Below are 17,038 nucleotides of genomic sequence, written 5' to 3'. Positions count from 1 at the left end.
CTTAACTCTAAATAAGTAGAATTAGAATTAGAGCACTCTATAATGTAGCACTAGGCACCATATGCAGAAATTCTAGCACTGTTGCAAGATAATAGGATTGTTCCCAGTTTGAGTTGGATTGGCAGACAGCCTGCCGAGCATGGTTAGAAAAGGTCGAGGTACACAGCTGTTTACCTGTGATGGGCTTGGCACAAGCTGCGCATTTCTTGGCGTACAGGCTCCCAAAACACTTGAGGCAGTATGGAGAGTCCTCCCGGGAGGTGAAGTGCTGGCCAGCCAGCGGAGTCTTGCACCCGTTGCAGACAAAGCATTCCTTGTGATAGGGCTCATCGTGATAAGTAACACCTCCTTTGGTCAAGGCCTGCACATTCATTCGGAAGAGATCATTACAATTATCATCGCATCACATTCATCTGTCACTAGCTTTCTACACAAGGTTATTCCAGCAGACTGTAGAGGCTTGAGAAGACTTTTCAAGGTACTAAAGCATTTTAAAAGGCTATTGGCATCTTCATGCTTAAATGATATATAACTGCAGTGTTGAAACAAGTGCTCTTAAAATGAAGGACTCTCAGGAATTAACGCTTGCTGGCTATCAACACTATACTGAGCGACACCAGCTGGCTGGAGAAAAACATTTGGGAGATACAATAGTTAGCCAACAGTTCAGTGCTGATTGTATTGGTAGGGAAACAGTCATAAGAATATAAGGAAAGGATATTTGGTTCCCCAAGTCAAGTTCATTCTTCCCACCACATGAGCCACACACAGGCTGCCCGGTCATGACCAACTCACCTAATTGGAGGGAAACAGCCAGCCAGAGGTAATCCTTCAAAAAGAAAGTTATCGACTAGTTCTGTGACTTAGTGGCCCATCTGCAGGTCAAGTTCTGTCCATACAAATATCCTGATCCTAAAGCTACAAGATCCCAATTGAACTCCAACTGAGAATATGCAGTTATAGAACATTGTACAAGTCTTCTCATTGCTCCATTATTCCGTTGTACCAACAGAGAGAAATGAAGAGAGGGCTTGAACTACTGTCTGCAGTAAATGTACCAAGAGGGTTATGGTAAACCTTTATAAATCACTGGGTAGGCCTCAGCTGGAGTATTACGAACAATGACAGACAGGTAAAGACCATCTGTTCCCACACTATTGCGATACCTTGTGTATCACAACATATACACTCCACCCCACCCCAAACCATGTGATCTCCTGGGAGGCGAAAAAAAAAGAGATTCAAAATCCAGGCCAATTTGGAGGGGCGGAGGGAAATCTGGGAAATTCCTCTCCGACCCATCTATGCGATCGGAACAAATCCAGGAGATCATTCTGGCCTTGAATTCCTTGCAACACCAACCTTCTGTATCCAATTCTGGGCACCACACTTTGGGAAAGATATCAAGGCTTTTGAAAGGGTGCAGAGAGAGGAGATTTATTAGAATGGTGCAGGGACGAGGGACTTCTGTTACGTGGAGATACTAGAGAAGCTGGAATTGTTCTCCATAGAGCAGAGAAGGTTAAAGGGAGATTGAGTAAATAAGGGGAAACTGTTTCCACTGGCAGGAGGGTCAGTAACCAAAAGACACAGATTGAAGGGAATTGGCAAAGAACCAAAGGGAGACGAGAACTTTGTTTTGTTACGCAGCGAGTTATTACAATCTGGAGTACGCTGCCTGAAAGGGTGGTGGAAGCAGAATGAATAGTAGCTTTCAAAAGGGAATTGGATATACATTTGAAAAGGAAACGTTTGCAGCGCTCGGGGGAAAGAGCAGGGAGTGGGACTAATTAAATAGCTGGGCACGATGGGCTGAATGGCCTCCCTCTGTGTTGTATCCTTCTATGTACCACTCAACTTTCAAAGGGCTTTTTAATTATCTGTCAGATGAAATGAGTCCTGGTGTAAATTGCTGGCAGCTGCACTTTATTATTAAAGAGGCAGAATAATTAGTCACAGTGAATTAATCCCTCTCCTGATTAGCATTAATTTTACAGATGAAGAAATAGGGCCCATAAGAAGCGATTTGAGCAGCTCAATAAAAATGTCAAAACTGCCAGAATCCTCTTGGCACTAGCTTGTACATCTGTTTAAACAACAGCCCATAGGGTGAGAATTTCCCTTGCTGCAGCCCAGACTCCATTTAGCTACATAGTTGTACTTCCTGCCCTTCATAAAGCTGGGAGGTCACAACAAATGGCACCCGCCATAGAGCATCGATCAATGGCCATTCCTGGCTCCAGTGTGAAAGGACGTTCAGTGTCCAAAAGAGGCAAGCAGTGTGCAAGAGTATTCTCAGATCAAGGCTCAGTCATTACCTTCTTACAGCGGAAACATCGTGGAGCAAAGTGGTTCTCATAGCAAGGCACACAGTAAATCTCGCTCTTATCAGGAACAAAGGCCTTCGATCCTATTGGCTGCTCACAGGTGTGGCAAGTAAAGCAGCCTTCATGCCAGGTGCTACCATTGTATTCGAGCTTACGGGTACCTGGAGAGAGGCAGAAGCGTTACTCCCAGTCACACAAAAATAACTCATTTGTGACACACAGCAATGCAACACCACTGGGCTGATGGGGTAACTCAGCAGCTGGGCCAAGGTACACTGGTTAGCACCCTGGAACGAGAGTCTCATCATTCAGTAGGGCAGATTTCCTCTTCAGTCCCTGGGCGCAAGAGCTCGTCAGGACGGAAGTGGTTATCGCAAATTTATGCTGCTCCTGATTTTCCATCCATTAATATCGGTTCAAGGGCATGTATATAGTATGCAGCCTAATGCATTCGCTTAGATTGTAGAAGTTTGTGCCTGTACCTGCATCCTTCTCTCACTGGGAGTCTGACTACACCCAGGTTTCTCCCCTGCTCGGCTCCTAAAGGCGTTGAGCTATGCTGGTGTATGGTTCCATAGAGAGCAAGTGTCCTCTGGTACCTCACCCAAACAGCAAGTCTTCATGTACGAGCCTCGAGAACAATGTTCCCTCTAATAATTTTTTTTTCCGTGCGCAGTCCCTTTAAATTTGTAGCGGGCAAGCGGCCTGCGCGGGACCTCCCGATGGGTGCGCGGCTACGCACCCGCGAACCTTAGGGGAAACATTGCTTCAGACACAGCGAATATTGGCAGGTTTGCATATATACTGTGGGGATCACAGCTCAACTCAACCCTATTCTCACGTGTATACTTTCCAGCAAGTTCCAGCATCACCGGGCGGATATTTTCCTCCCTAGCCAATAAGCAGCGAGGGCCAATGTGCTCCCATTACTACCGTACTTCCAGAGATCACCTGACTCAGTGTCGACCTAGCTCAAGGACTTCCTGTTCCACATTGGTGTGTTTACTAATTGAGCCAAGAGTGGACCATATCAGACTGTTGTTTATACTGGGGGGGGAGGAAAGAGAGAGATGGGATTACAATCAATACAAGGTGGTTCATCCTCCAATTTGTCCACTTTTGGTGCTTCCGCAATTAGCCAGAGAACAGGAAACCTGAGAGATTGGCAATTGTGGGAAATGATGAGTTTCAGGGTTGACAATGAGTTCCGGCTGTTGCCTCATTTGGGGTAGGTCCGAGGGCCTCCTCACAGGACTGCTCCTGGGCACGGCCAAGGGTGCCATCAGCCGGTTCAGGCAGCGGACGGTCGAGGGGGTCGTTCAGCCCGACTGCCTGCCTCTCTTCCGCGCCTACATCCGGGCCAGGGTGTCTTTGGAGATGGAGCACGCGGTGTCCACCGGTACGCTCGCGGCCTTCCGCGAGAGGTGGGCGTCGGAGGGACTGGAGTGCATCATCACCCCTGGCAACCAAATTTTAATTTGATTTTATGTTTTAAAGTTTAATTTGTTTTAATTGCCGGGTTTTAGTGTCCCCCTCCCCTTTTATAGGGGACACTTGTAAATTATGATTTTAATGCCCAAAAAAAAAAATCACAAAAGGAAAAAAAAAAAGAAGAGGGCAGTTATAAGTGTCTGGAGTGTCCCCCAGATTGGGGGCACTCGATCTAATGTTTATTTTGTACTCCCTAAGAGTTGTTGCCTCATTTGTGTGAAGCCTTAATCACAATTGGTTTGCTCACAGGTAAATCTTTCATTCTAAAGAAATCGTCAAAAACAACCATTGACTACCTGGCACAGGGGAGTAGACAGCCTCACAGCTTACATGCATTATCTGAAATTGAAGACCCCAATACCAGACTAAATAATAATCCACTCGTCACTTTGATCAAAATAAAGCATTGCCTGGAATTTCCGTGGAGCTTCCCCTAAACATCCACCATAACTTCGCCGGGATCTTCTGCCAAAACTACAGCAGATGATCAGTCGAATGCAGCTCCAACACCATTTCTCCTTTCCATATAATGGACTTGTGCTGGTGGGCCCTGTATAAAGGTGCCAGGCCAGAGAGCATTGGTACTGGCCGAAGCCCACTGAAGATCTGATCAAGCAGATCACTACACAGTGAAAGACTTGTATTCCACAATTTGCTGTCAACTGATCCGAAGTCAGTCGTCAGGACTCAACGCGAGATGACAGTTTGCTGTTGCCCAATAACTAGCTGGCTTCTGCGATGGAACATGAAATGTTTCCGATGGTCGTTGTGCTTTAACTGGCTATAATTTTGGGAGATTGTTGGAACAGCCTAAATCGTGCAGCTGGTGAATGTGTGCAATTTGGCCTGTATACACACGTAAATCTAGAGCACAGGAAACAAGCGCTAAAACAATTCAACAGGGCTGAGCAAATAACTCTATACCAGACAAATCAGGGTATTCAGTTCTGTTCCTTCCTCACTCCTTAAAATCTTAATTATGAACATTTAATGAAGAAGGTGCAAAGTTACATCATCACACTTTAATTGGAGAAAAACGGTCCGACAGCCCAGCACAGTCGAAGCAGGGAAGGGCAATAGTGTTGAATAAATGAGACAAAGGGCACATACCAGGCATGACGACCTTGTCACAAGCAATACATTTTGAGGAGAATTCACTGCAGTAGCAATCATTGCATAACAGCTCTTCTTCCTGACATGTAAACGGCTCATCTGCCAGAGATCTGTCACACCGATAACACCTGAAGCAATGCTCATGGTAATGGCGGTCTTCGTAAAACAGCTCCTGACAAAACGAATCAAAGAAGGAGAGAAAGGTGATACTCAGCAACAAGTAGGGAGGCAGCTTTTCAACAACGCGGCTCAATTATGCAAGTGATTCCGAGCGTTCAATGTTCATTTTCAAACTCAAGTGAATCATTCTGGTGAAAGAATTTGCATTTATATAATGCCTTTCATGTCCTTAGAATCGCCCCAAATGCTTCACAGCCAATGAATTACTCTCAAGTGTGGTAACTGTTGTTTTGTAAGCAAGCACGGCAGCTAATTTGTGCACAAGATGCCACAGACTATACAGAGATGACTGAGCAGTCAATCTGTTTTGGGATGTTGGTTGAGTGATGAATCTTAAATCGAAATACTAGGAGAACGACTCAGATTGAGAGACTATCTGTCTATATAGTGACCGCCAGGTATTAAATTCATTAAACAAAATGCAAGGCTAACACCACCAAACATGCCTATCGATCATAATCATGTAATGGATTGCTGCCTAGCACCATTGCTGCTCCAATTTTCTCCCCACTTCTCAAGGTGATGACATACTGGAATGTGGTTCCATCAGCTACCTTGTCCAAGTGGTTACGTTGCATGTTTTGAGCTGGAGTGGGACATACTGCAGATCAGCCCAATCTTCACCAGATATTGGTCAGCAGCAGACACCCTGGACAATCCTTCCCCCTCACTAATGCAGGGACAGAGGCCACTTGTACTGCTCAGGTGACCCCATCTACCAGATACTTGCATCAAAGCTAATCTCAAGTGTTACGTGACAACATACCAAACACATTCACAATAAACGTACAATTAAACAAACAAAAAGCTCTGTGCCTGGATTTTGAAAGGCAATGCGCAACAGAATAGTCCCATGTAGCCGACATCCTTTAGAACACATCGGTGCACTTCCATTGAACCTACTTGCAGCACGAGAGAGGAGGAGGCTACATCATTTCACTGCAGTGGAGAAGTGGATGTGGCCTGCAACAAATGAGAGCATTGCAAATCTTGCGAATGAAAACAGTGCCCAGAATTTTTGAAAGTAGCTCATGAGCTGAATAAAACTAAAAAGGATTGAATGTGGACAAAATGGTGCTGTGGAACCATTTTTTTAAAAAAAACAAAAGAAATCATTGGCTTCAGATGCCAAAGATCCATTTTTTGCAGAGACTTGCTCAGATCAGCAAGAGGCCCAGAATGGGCAGTTCTCTCGAGCACAGATCCTTTTGTTCAGTTACCCATCAGAACCTGGGGAGATGGTATGAAATTCACTTGTGTGCATTATTGATGCAGTACTAGCTTCAGTCACTCCAATCAATGTCTAGGGTGGCTAAGAAAACCTTATGTAGTCAATGTACTTGGCTATAGAAACATAAAAAATAGGTGCAGGAGTAGGCCATTCGGCCCTTCGAGCCTGCACCACCATTCAATAAGATCATGGCTGATCATTCAACTTCAGTACCCCTTTCCTGCTTTCTCTCCATACCCCTTGATCCCTTTAGCTGTAAGGGCCACATCTAACTCCCTTTTGAATATATTTAACGAACTGGCCTCAACAACTTTCTGCGGTAGAGAACTCCACAGGTTAACAACTCTGAGTGAAGAAGTTTCTCCTCATCTCGGTCCTAAATGGCTTATCCCCTTATCCTTAGACTGTGACCCTTGGTTCTGGACTTCACCAGCATTGGGAACATTCTTCCTGCCTCTAACCTGTCCAATCCCGTCAGAATTTTGTATGTTTCTATGAGATCCCCTCTCATTCTTCTGAATGCCAGTGAATACAAGCCCAGTCGATCCAGTCTCTCCTCATAAGTCAGTCCTGCCATCCCGGGAATCAGTCTGGTGAACCTTCACTGCAGTCCCTCAATTGCAAGAACGTCCTTCCTCAGATTAGGAGACCAAAACTGAACACAATATTCTAGGTGTGGCCTCACCAAGGCCCTATACAACTGCAGTAAGACTTCCCTGCTCCTATACTCAAATCCTCTAGCTATGAAGGCCAACATTCCATTTGCCTTCTTCACTGCCTGCTGTACCTGCTTGCCAACTTTCAATGACTGATGTGTGTACCATGACATCCAGGTCCCGTTGCACCTCCCCTTTTCCTAATCTTTCACCATTCAGATAATATTCTGCCGCCTTGTTTTTGCCACCAAAGTGGATAACCTCACATTTATCCACTTTTATACTGCATCTGCCATGCATTTGCCCACTCACCTAACCAAGTCACCCTGCAGCCTTTTAGCATCCTCCTCACAGCTCACACTGCCACCCGCAAACTTGGAGCTATTACATTCAATTCCTTCATCTAAATCATTAATGTATATTGTAAATAGCTGGGGTCCCAGCACTGAACCCTGCGGCACCCCACTAGTCACTGCCTGCCATTCTGAAAAGGATCCATTTATTTCGACTCTCTGCTTCCTGTCTGCTGACCAGTTCTCTATCCATGTCAATACATTACCCCCAATACCATGTGCTTTAATTTTGCACACATACTTTGCTCCACCCACTAATCAGATAGCTTCCACATCGTGTATTCGCTGAGCAACATATTTTTTATAAAATATTCATTCTTAGGGTGTGGGTGTTTGTTGGCAAATCTGCCATTTATTGCCCATCTCACTAATTACTTACACAATAGATATTCATATTTATGGGTCACCATGACTAGAGAGATATATAAAACATCCTTTGAAGTGTTAAGGGCGCGTGTGTAGAATTTTTTGTTGGTGGAGATTGTAAAATGATGCAACTGAAAGATTAAAATTTGAACACTCTCATTCAGAGTTCTTTATTCTACTTGCATATCCCAAGCGATACAAAATAGGAGGTCCCAGATTCAATCCCTGGCCTGTACAGTGTTAACTGGGGTGGAAAAAGGACCATTACATGGAGAGGGGAAAGGAAATGTTTCTGTGGATGTCAGGCTCACCTGTGATGCCTCCTATGGCCAAATAGCCATAGGGGGCAAAGTCTCTGGATAAGGGGTCAGCCATTTAGGATTGAGATGAGGAGAAATTTCTTCACTAAGGGTTGTAAATCTGTGGAATTCTCTACCCCAGAAGGCTGTGGGCACTTAGTCGTTGAGTCAATTCAAGGCTCAGATCAATAGATTTGTGGACTCTAGGGGAATCAAGGGATATGGGGGTCGGGCAGGAAAGTGAGGTTGAGGTCGAATAACAGCCATGATCTTATTGAATGGCAGAGAAGGCTCGAGGGGCTGTGTGGCCTACTCCTGCTCCTAGTTCTTATAACCTAGTTCCTCTCATCATCTAGGCTCACACATGGAAGAGTGGCCAGGACTGCCATTGGTGGACCAAGATGGTTTCATGCCTCTGGGAGAGCATGGAAAATGGGGTGCAGGGGTGGGGGGGTGCAAGGGTGGGAGCCCGGTTAGAAAAATCTTCCTTTTAAATACAAGGAAAAAAAAATACTTGTTTGGAAACTTCCAAAAGAAGAAAGGTCTCCTCGTGGCGGACATTGCCGAGTTTCCACATATTTGATGCAGTGGAAGCCGACAGCATCACCCGGTGATACAATGTCACTGATGACCTCTCCTACAACAGCTAATGGCTGCAGTCAGGTAAGTGGAAAATATTCACTTTCAGGTTTGTTTTCACTGCACAGATGAACTGACAAGAAGCAAATTGATGCTAGTAATTCAGTAACGAAGGAAAGAATGTAACCTGTATTAAATACAAGTGGACTTCGAAGTCTTGACTTTTGCCTTAAAATAAATACTCCAAAAAGGTTGCCTGGCACCGTACCAACAAAACGAAATACTTCTCAAGGGAGACTAAGAAAATGAGCCACGCTCCCAAAACACTCTCACGAAACAAATGTTGCTGCTAAATGTTCTGGAAAGCATTCAAAAAGCAACATTTGAAGAGAAGAACTGAACATACAGACAGGCGCTGCCAATGTAAACACAAAATCATCTGTTTATTGGAAGCTTTGAGCAAAGCACATTTGTTTTAATATAACGAATATGCAAATCTTAAAATGATTAACTACCTGACTCTGTAAAACTAGGATCAAGACATACAATAGCACTTTGTGCAACGGTAGTGTACTCACAGAATGCAAGTCTGGGGAAGTCAATAAAAAATTATTTACTGTGGTGAAACATTAATATTCGCAGACTGGGCAGTGCTCTGGACTTGCTCATTATCTACAGGAACTAACTTTCTATTAGAGGAAATCATTTATTAATTTTTAAGGGAACGCAATAAAGGCACGTTAAACCTGCTGATTTTGGAAAGTAGCGAGTGCACAATCAGAAGACCCGTGGTGAATATACAGATAGAAACAGAAGTTACAACTCGGAAGCAGGATATTCAGCAAAAACAAGCCTGTGTTGGGAGTTACCATCCACGCGAGCACAGTCCTTGCATCCCAGACTCTTCAGGAGGATAAGGTCCAGCAAACAGTGAACATTGGACAGGAGGGGTTAAAGGTCGGTGCCGTGTAGGTCCCAACTGAGAGGAGCGAGGTCAGCCCGAGATGGAGCCTTGCGCCTTGTGTCTTGTTGACATTTTATGGGCAAACTGCTGTTGCCTGTCACAGCTCCACGAGAGGCTTGTACATTTGAACAGCAATGTTAGGCTGCTTGCCTTGTTGGCAGCATCTGGGAGGTCAAGTCCTGGGAGGAGGGGTTGGAGTAGACAGAGTGGGGGGGGGGGGGTGGGGGGAGGAGATTGTGATGACTGGGGAGTCAAGGGGAGCACTCTTGCTCCTCCTGGCTCCACAGGGAGAGGTTTGTAAAAATTGGCTGCCGCTGAAGAGACCCAAGCAGGGCAGGCCCATACAGTAGGTGGAATGGGAGCCAGTCCCTGCTCCAAGAACAATGTCACAATGGCGGGGGGGGGGGGGGGGGGGGGGCGGCGAGTGAAAGATGCGTCTGCTCTCCCTCACCATTGGAATTTTTCTCCAGAACCAGAGAGGGGAGGACAATGGTTCTCTCCCAGATTCCTACCCACTGCATCAGATTTTCAGCCTTTCAACAGTGCACAGTTGCTACAGCCCATTTCCGACAGAACCTCAGTGGTACAGGGGACGGTGGGTGATAAATGAGACACACAGATCGTTAGCGTCATTTTCTAAAGATCAGAGGCCGATTTGAGAAACCCCACTTAGCAATTTGGAGAAAAGCCAATGGAGCTTGTTGCTGGTGAAGTGGCAAATTACAAGACATGGAAATAATGCACAGACTTTGCTCAGCATTTAGCGGAAGCTTCTGAAAACTATTGAAGTGGCATGTTAACAATGGAGATGGGAGGACATGCACACAGCACAGTAACATAACTTAACTGGATGCTTCTAGAACAGAAGAAGGGTTTCAAACTCGAGATAGAGTGAAGACTGAGCTATGTATCTCCAATGTTTATGGCTCAGGTTTGACTTAACTGCATGGTGCTGCTCACAGTATAAAAGTACATTTGGTTGGTTGTTGGGTCAGAACAGTATATTGATAGCAAAATTAATACATTTTAAGCATATGCGAGTTACTGTATTTACCCTAGCTTCATGTCCAATCAGCTCTTTGCATTCGTCACATGTGTTTCCAAACAGGGTGTCATAACATGGGATGCAGTAGGGGCTATCTTCTGATAGGATGTACTTCCTGCCATACAGGGATTCTTTGCAGTTGTCACAATCGAAACGGTCACTCATCTTCTATGGACTGCTGTCGCTGTGAAGACAAAGGAGGGAAAGTCTTTATTCAGACATTAAATCGAGAAGTGTGGCATGCAATTGCTGGCGTGCATTTATTTCAAGTGAACTTCCTTTAGTGGAAAGCATGCTGCTCTGAAGCAGTTGGCAAGAGTTATGGAAGAGTGACTGGAAATGACTCTCCTACATATTTCCCTTCCCTGCAAGGAACTGCTAGAAGTGAATTGGGAATTTTGAGGGGTTTGGATACAGAATCTACAGACCTGCTGCTCGTTATGGGTACATTCCGCTCCACCAACGCTCTCCCTTTTTTTCCTAAATACAGTGACTCATACATACTAGCTTATAATTCCACAGGCACAGGCAGCTCGCCAAAGGGGTCATTCATCATGTGTGAATCTAAACTGAGAGTCTTGGCAGGCTATTCAACCATGAAGGGCAGCACAGAGGAGCCTGGTCCTGTACTTTCCAGATGCCCATGCAGGCACTTTTCCGCAAGAATCGCTGGATAAGAATGAGGAGGAGAAACCTGGCTTGTTCCCCTCCCTAATGCAGGAGGAATGAGACCATCTGGAGTGGCAGATCTGCTGCTCTAGCCGACATCTGTTAACTCAATTGAACCAGATCTTGAGCCTTACTGGTTCCGTATAGCTCAGTACCACATGACAACATGGTTTATGAGCCATCAGGACAACTGCTAATTGTTATCCTCAAACAGGTTAGAACAAGCGGTCTTTTTACACATTTGGTTTTGCTTCTCATTTTCCCAATCTGACGCCGGTTTTATATCAGTAAAAGCCTTTTTTATGCTTATGCTTTTGGATGAGAATTGCATCATCAAAGTTTCAGAGAATAGTTGAATGAATGGTGAAGCAGGCAAGAACCAGTTAAAAGTGACCATCTCACTCACTATTAAGAGGCATTAGTTGTAATAAGAAGCTGAGAAAATGAACGAGGGAGCGGTGCGGGTGCCCAACAGATCAATCCAACAGGACTTCAAATCTCATTGAAACAATGCTAAAAACATCTCTACTTTTAAAACTTTGTTCACAGGGAAGTGGCTACATCAATATTCTACTGACTATCATTCTGAAAATATAAACTTGTAATAAATACACAAAAGTGTAAAAAGGGAATCTGGAAACTGATCTCCATAAATCTTCCTGATTATGACTCCCTATTGACTTGGGATGATCTGAAAGTGAATCCAGTCAGTGTTCCTGTATATGTTAAGGTCTTACTTGCTATACCATTAGCCGGTTACAGTTGAATTGAATACAAGTTCACAAATACAGCTGATCATGAAAAACAAAATCATTATTTTTGCAAACTGAAGACCACACCATTACTTTACTCTCCAAAGATTGTCTTTTGGAACTTTCAATAAACGCACTACAACTGTTGAAACAGTATGCAGGATAGAAAATGACTATGAACAACATGTCCCAATTCACAGTGTTCTTAAAGAAAAACAAGTTGTGATTAAGTTAACTTATATTGTTACCAGATTCCTAAAATCAGCATGAGAAAATGTAAAAGAAAATAAGGTTAGGACTCACGAGAAGCGATTCCAACAAGTATCCACAGCTACCAACAGGATTAGTTCTGACAGGCTAAGGGTACACAGCAGTGCATTTCTCCCACACTAAATGCCACAGTTAACAGACTCGTTTAGGCAGGAAGATGACTTATCACAAGAATATGTAACACATGGGCTATTAAGGCAGCATGCTGCTAATTTGAATCTCCATCTCACTGCAACCCCTACAGCTCACTGATGGGAATAAAGAAAGGTGTATCAGCACCAACAGATAGATTAGAAACTGGAAAATAGCAACGCTGCCTGTATTAAACTGTCAGTTAAATAAAGTATGGAAACAGCTGAAAGCCAAGAGCATCAGCATTTGACTTGGGAAAAGATACCTCGAATGCTGTTAGCAGTAGCTTGATAAGATAACCTTTTGTGTCCTGCCCTGCCCTGATGTCAAATGTAGCGTGCATTAATTACAACCCTTTTATGAAGAAAGCATCTGTCCAATAGTGCAACTACTTATTAGTAATAGTCATTTTGCATACTTCCAAAAATTACTTCATATTAGAGAGTTCAACTGCACATCACAAGAAACACACAAGACATTTGCATTCTTCTTACTTTATACATCAGTTACTGCCACAATGGTATAGGACAGTGTCAGCTGTGGCTCAGTGGGGAGCACACTCGCCTCTGAGTCAGAAGATTGTGGGTTCAAGTCCCACTCCAGGGACTTGAGCAGATGAATCTAGGCTGACACTCCAGTGCAGTGCTGAGGAAGTGCTGCACTGTCGGAGGCGACGTTAAACTGAGGCCTCTCTCAGGTGGATGTAAAAGATCCCATGGCACTATTTCGAAGAAGAGCAGGGGAGTTATCCATGGTATCCTGGCAAATATTTATCCCTCAATCAACATAACAACCAACAGATTATCTGGTCATTATCATTATCGTAGGCAGTCCCTCGAAACAAGGATGACTTGCTTCCATGCCCAAAAAAGGATGAGTTCACAGAAGTTTCAATGAAGGACCTAATATTCCAGGTCCCAAACGACATCCTGAAGGGTGGAAGATGCCTGTGCGTGGATTTTTATTATAAACGTGGAGTGGCTGTTGCACACCAACCACCACACGGACTTGACAGAGCTAGGTCTTGGTCCAGTGGCAAGGGTTATCCAAGATGACGAGACCTGCACGGATCTAGTGTGCACACATATCATAGTGTGGGCTGGCCCGAAATCACGCCTCTCCTGGGCCCCGATCACATCCCTCCACAGTCTCTCGTCATTCCTGCTGTATCTGCCCACGCTCCAATCACCGACCTGGACCTTGATGACATCACTCTTCGCTGCCATCGCAGCTCGCGCTGCTCCCTGGAGTGGTATGCCTCCACACTGCTCCAGAGACCGCCGGACCTCCGCTCCTTTTATGGCCCCAACCTGCCGCTGGTGTTCTCACGCAGGTCAGGGTCTCCACGCTAACATATTATCACATCATCATATAGCTGCTGGTGGGAGCTTGCTTGTGCGCAATTTGGCTGCTGTGTTTCCCACAGTGACTGCACTTCAAAAAATTTTTTACTTAATTGGCTGTAAAGCGTTTTGGGATGTCTGGTGGTCGTGAAAGGCTCTATATAAATGCAAGTCTTTCTTTCTTTTACAGTAGGGTAATATGCTCCACATGTACACTGTTGTGCAACTGTTCACATTGGACATTTAGATTCACACAAGGAATTAAGCCTGTACTAACTTGTGACATTCATTCCATTCACCACTCTGTGGCTGAAACCTATTACTTGATTCATTGATTGCTGGTTGATTACATCTAGTTATAACTAGTTAATAAAATTTACAAGTGTCTGATTTCAGCTGGATGTTACGGTTTGATGGAGCTTTATGCTGCCATTGTACCAATATGCTGGAGCAAGCCTTTGGCTTCGTACTCGCATTCCCACCTCGGAGTCAGACGATGCAGTGTTTTAACCCAATTTAGACAGTCCCGGCAAGTGGAGCTCTGGTTCTGAACTCGAGTTGACATCCAGTGGGAAACTGGTGTCCGATGGATGTGGCTCGCCCTCCCTCACTGTACAGTCGGAGCCCATAAAAGCCTCTGGTCGTACAAGACTCGCTGCCCTATCAGCTGCAATAAAGATGGTTTCTGCCATAGAAGGAGCATTCATGCCATGGCCTGTCAGACTGATCATCAGCCTGCATATCCTCCCACTACTTCATGTTAGTCTCCGAGCGAGTACAAAACAACAACCAAAATATATTTTCTTCTGGTCAGCTTTGTGCCTAACGCACACTCAAATACATCATATCTGACAAAGCTATAAGAAAAATTCACGCAGATAGTTCCTGTTTGCCTGAGTACACATTGTCTTCCTGGAGGGTCACTCCCCACTTGCCTCCGATCCAGAGCTTTTGGGTACAAGTTGGCAAAGCTTAGAAACCCCCGAGTGTGTGCAAGGGCATTGCTGGAGTTTAACCAGCTAAAGGCATGAAACCTAGCAGCACAAAGCACTAATAAACTGCTCATTGCCTATTTGCCGTGGCCACCCAACCCTTGTGGGCATTGCTTTGCCGTGTTATCTGGAGCTAGTGGGGGAAGAATTCCAGCCCTCAGTGACAAGTCTGCCCCATCAGGTTCAATTTTTGAGCCTCGCTGTTTAGCCTATCAAAAGCACCATGGATCTGTGGACCTTCCCGGTTAAGATACCAGATTGGCAAGTCTGCCAAAGAGGATTTGCTTGGTTCAAGATTTCATCACCAGGCATGTCATCTTGGAGACACCTCGATGCCAATTACCGTCACCACCAAGGAGGATAGTCAGTAATTGGTCAATACTAATAGGCACAGACTGGTGGCTGCCATCCATCATGTCAATGACGGCTCTTTGAAAGAGCTGTCCAATTAGTCCCACTTCCCTGCTCTTTGCCCATATCCCTGCAATTCTGTCTCCTTCAGAAGTATATATCGAATTCCCTTTTCAAAGTTAATATTGAATCTGCTTCCACCACCCTTTCAGGCAGAGCATTCCAGATCAGAAAAATTCTCTCCACACCTTCCTTCTGGTTCTTTTGCCAATTAATTTAAATCTGTGCCCTCCGGTTACTGGCCCTCCTGCCAGTGGAAACTATTTACTCTATCAAAACCCTTCAAGGTCTTGCCAGACTTCAGAATTATCTCTCAGCTTTATGGTCACAGCAATGCTAAACACAAGCTAAACTAAAAGAAGAATTAATACATTTTCACTATTTCTCGGTTCGATTCCCTGTCTGTGCTGTGTTAGTTGACCTCAGCCAAATCAACAGTTGAGAGTGCTACAATTGACTCAGCATCCCTGGGCTTGGGGAAGAGACAAAACAGCCAATTTTCCCCTCCTGATCATGATCCTGTGACTCCAGCTGAAAGCGGAGCTGGGACAGGATAAGCATCGACTGCAATGCCTGCCAGCATTCACCAACTTGGCTCAAACATGGCTACTTGATAAGGCAGCAAAATGTCTCCATCACCCGCGGAACTGCACCCCAGTCTGAGTCAACAGCCTCAGGGGAAAACAGATACCATTGTGTGTTTATTCAAATTTTGAGCCAAAGGGTTTGAACGATAAGCAAATGTTATTCCAAAAGACCAATGTAAGAGTGACAGCTGATACCAACGGACAGCTTTGGCTCAAACAGTGTTTGCATTTATTATGTGACTATCAGCTGCTTCATTGCCGTTAAACCTTCCAGCTGTTTAAAAAAAAACAGAAAACCTTAGCCAGAAACATTATTCGGAACACGCGAGTGAGGGGGAAGCTTAGAGCTACAGCTGGATAGGCTACTGTCCTGAACAAAATGGGTTCCGGCTATCAGCTCCACATATCATCCCAAATAAGACACTTTGAATGATAGCTCATAATAAAGCAGCACATCCTGTGTCATTTTATTTACTTAATGCAATAAAATACTGGAGAATGTGTCCAAGAGGAATGAAAGGAAATCTGAACAGCCTTTTCTTGCCGGACTAATTTGAGTTTACCCCTATTAGTATGAGTAAGAGCAACACAGATGGGAGATCCCATTTCCCATAATTCCTGAGTGGAAGCAGCAAGGATCTACGACACGGTTTTTGGAAAGAAGAGGCTGGGTTAGCGGTAAACCAGCTCTCTGCGGCCTAGCCAGTTATCCTGTGTTGACATCAGCAGAGGAATGACAACAGCCACTACCTGTGGAAGTGGAAGATAATATCAGCTTTACCATGTTCCTCTCATCATATTAACAACCTCGAATCTGCTCCATGACTCCAGCCAGATAAAGAAATAGAAAGAAAGATTTATATTCCTATAGCGCCTTTCACGACCACCAGTCATCTCAAAGCGCTTTACAGCCAATGAAGTACTTTTGGAGTGTAGTCACTGTTGTAATGTGGGAAATGTGGCAGCCAATTTGTGCACAGCAAGCTCCCACAAACAGCAATGTGATAATGACCAGATGATCTATTTTTGTTGTGCTGATTGAGGGATAAATATTGGCCAGGACACCAGGGATAACTCCCCTGCTCTTCTTTGAAATAGTGCCATGGGATCTTTTACGTCCACCTGAGAGAGCAGACAGGCCTTGGTTTAACGTCTCATCCAAAAGACGAATAGTATTCAGAGCAAAAATAAAGAATTTTCCAGAGGGTTGGACTCACTGGCCTTTAGCAACTGGTGAGTATTTGCATAATTACATCAAATGAAAACCTTGAACTGTGG

The 17,038-nt window shown here is 44.6% G+C and overlaps 1 protein-coding gene across 2 annotated transcripts in view; it reads right to left on the bottom strand.

Moving 5' to 3' along the window:
- Window positions 1-17,038, bottom strand: part of fhl3a (four and a half LIM domains 3a) — a 107,007-nt gene that overhangs the window by 9,580 nt on the left and 80,389 nt on the right. Inside the window, exons 1-5 of one of the 2 annotated variants that reach the window (XM_070899184.1) lie at window positions 12,329-12,405; window positions 10,614-10,788; window positions 4,929-5,103; window positions 2,319-2,488; window positions 175-361 (exon numbers count right to left, since the gene is read on the bottom strand). In XM_070899184.1, coding sequence (XP_070755285.1) covers window positions 175-361; window positions 2,319-2,488; window positions 4,929-5,103; window positions 10,614-10,769 — 688 coding nt within the window. In that variant the 5' untranslated portion in view covers window positions 10,770-10,788; window positions 12,329-12,405. Of the gene's footprint in view, window positions 1-174; window positions 362-2,318; window positions 2,489-4,928; window positions 5,104-10,613; window positions 10,789-12,328; window positions 12,406-17,038 lie in introns of those variants that run through there. The other variant, XM_070899183.1, reaches the window with a different exon arrangement.

Source organism: Pristiophorus japonicus, chromosome 14, assembly GCF_044704955.1.
Source record: "Pristiophorus japonicus isolate sPriJap1 chromosome 14, sPriJap1.hap1, whole genome shotgun sequence".
NCBI lineage: Eukaryota > Metazoa > Chordata > Chondrichthyes > Pristiophoridae > Pristiophorus > Pristiophorus japonicus.
This window is presented reverse-complemented; position numbering and strand designations above follow the sequence as displayed.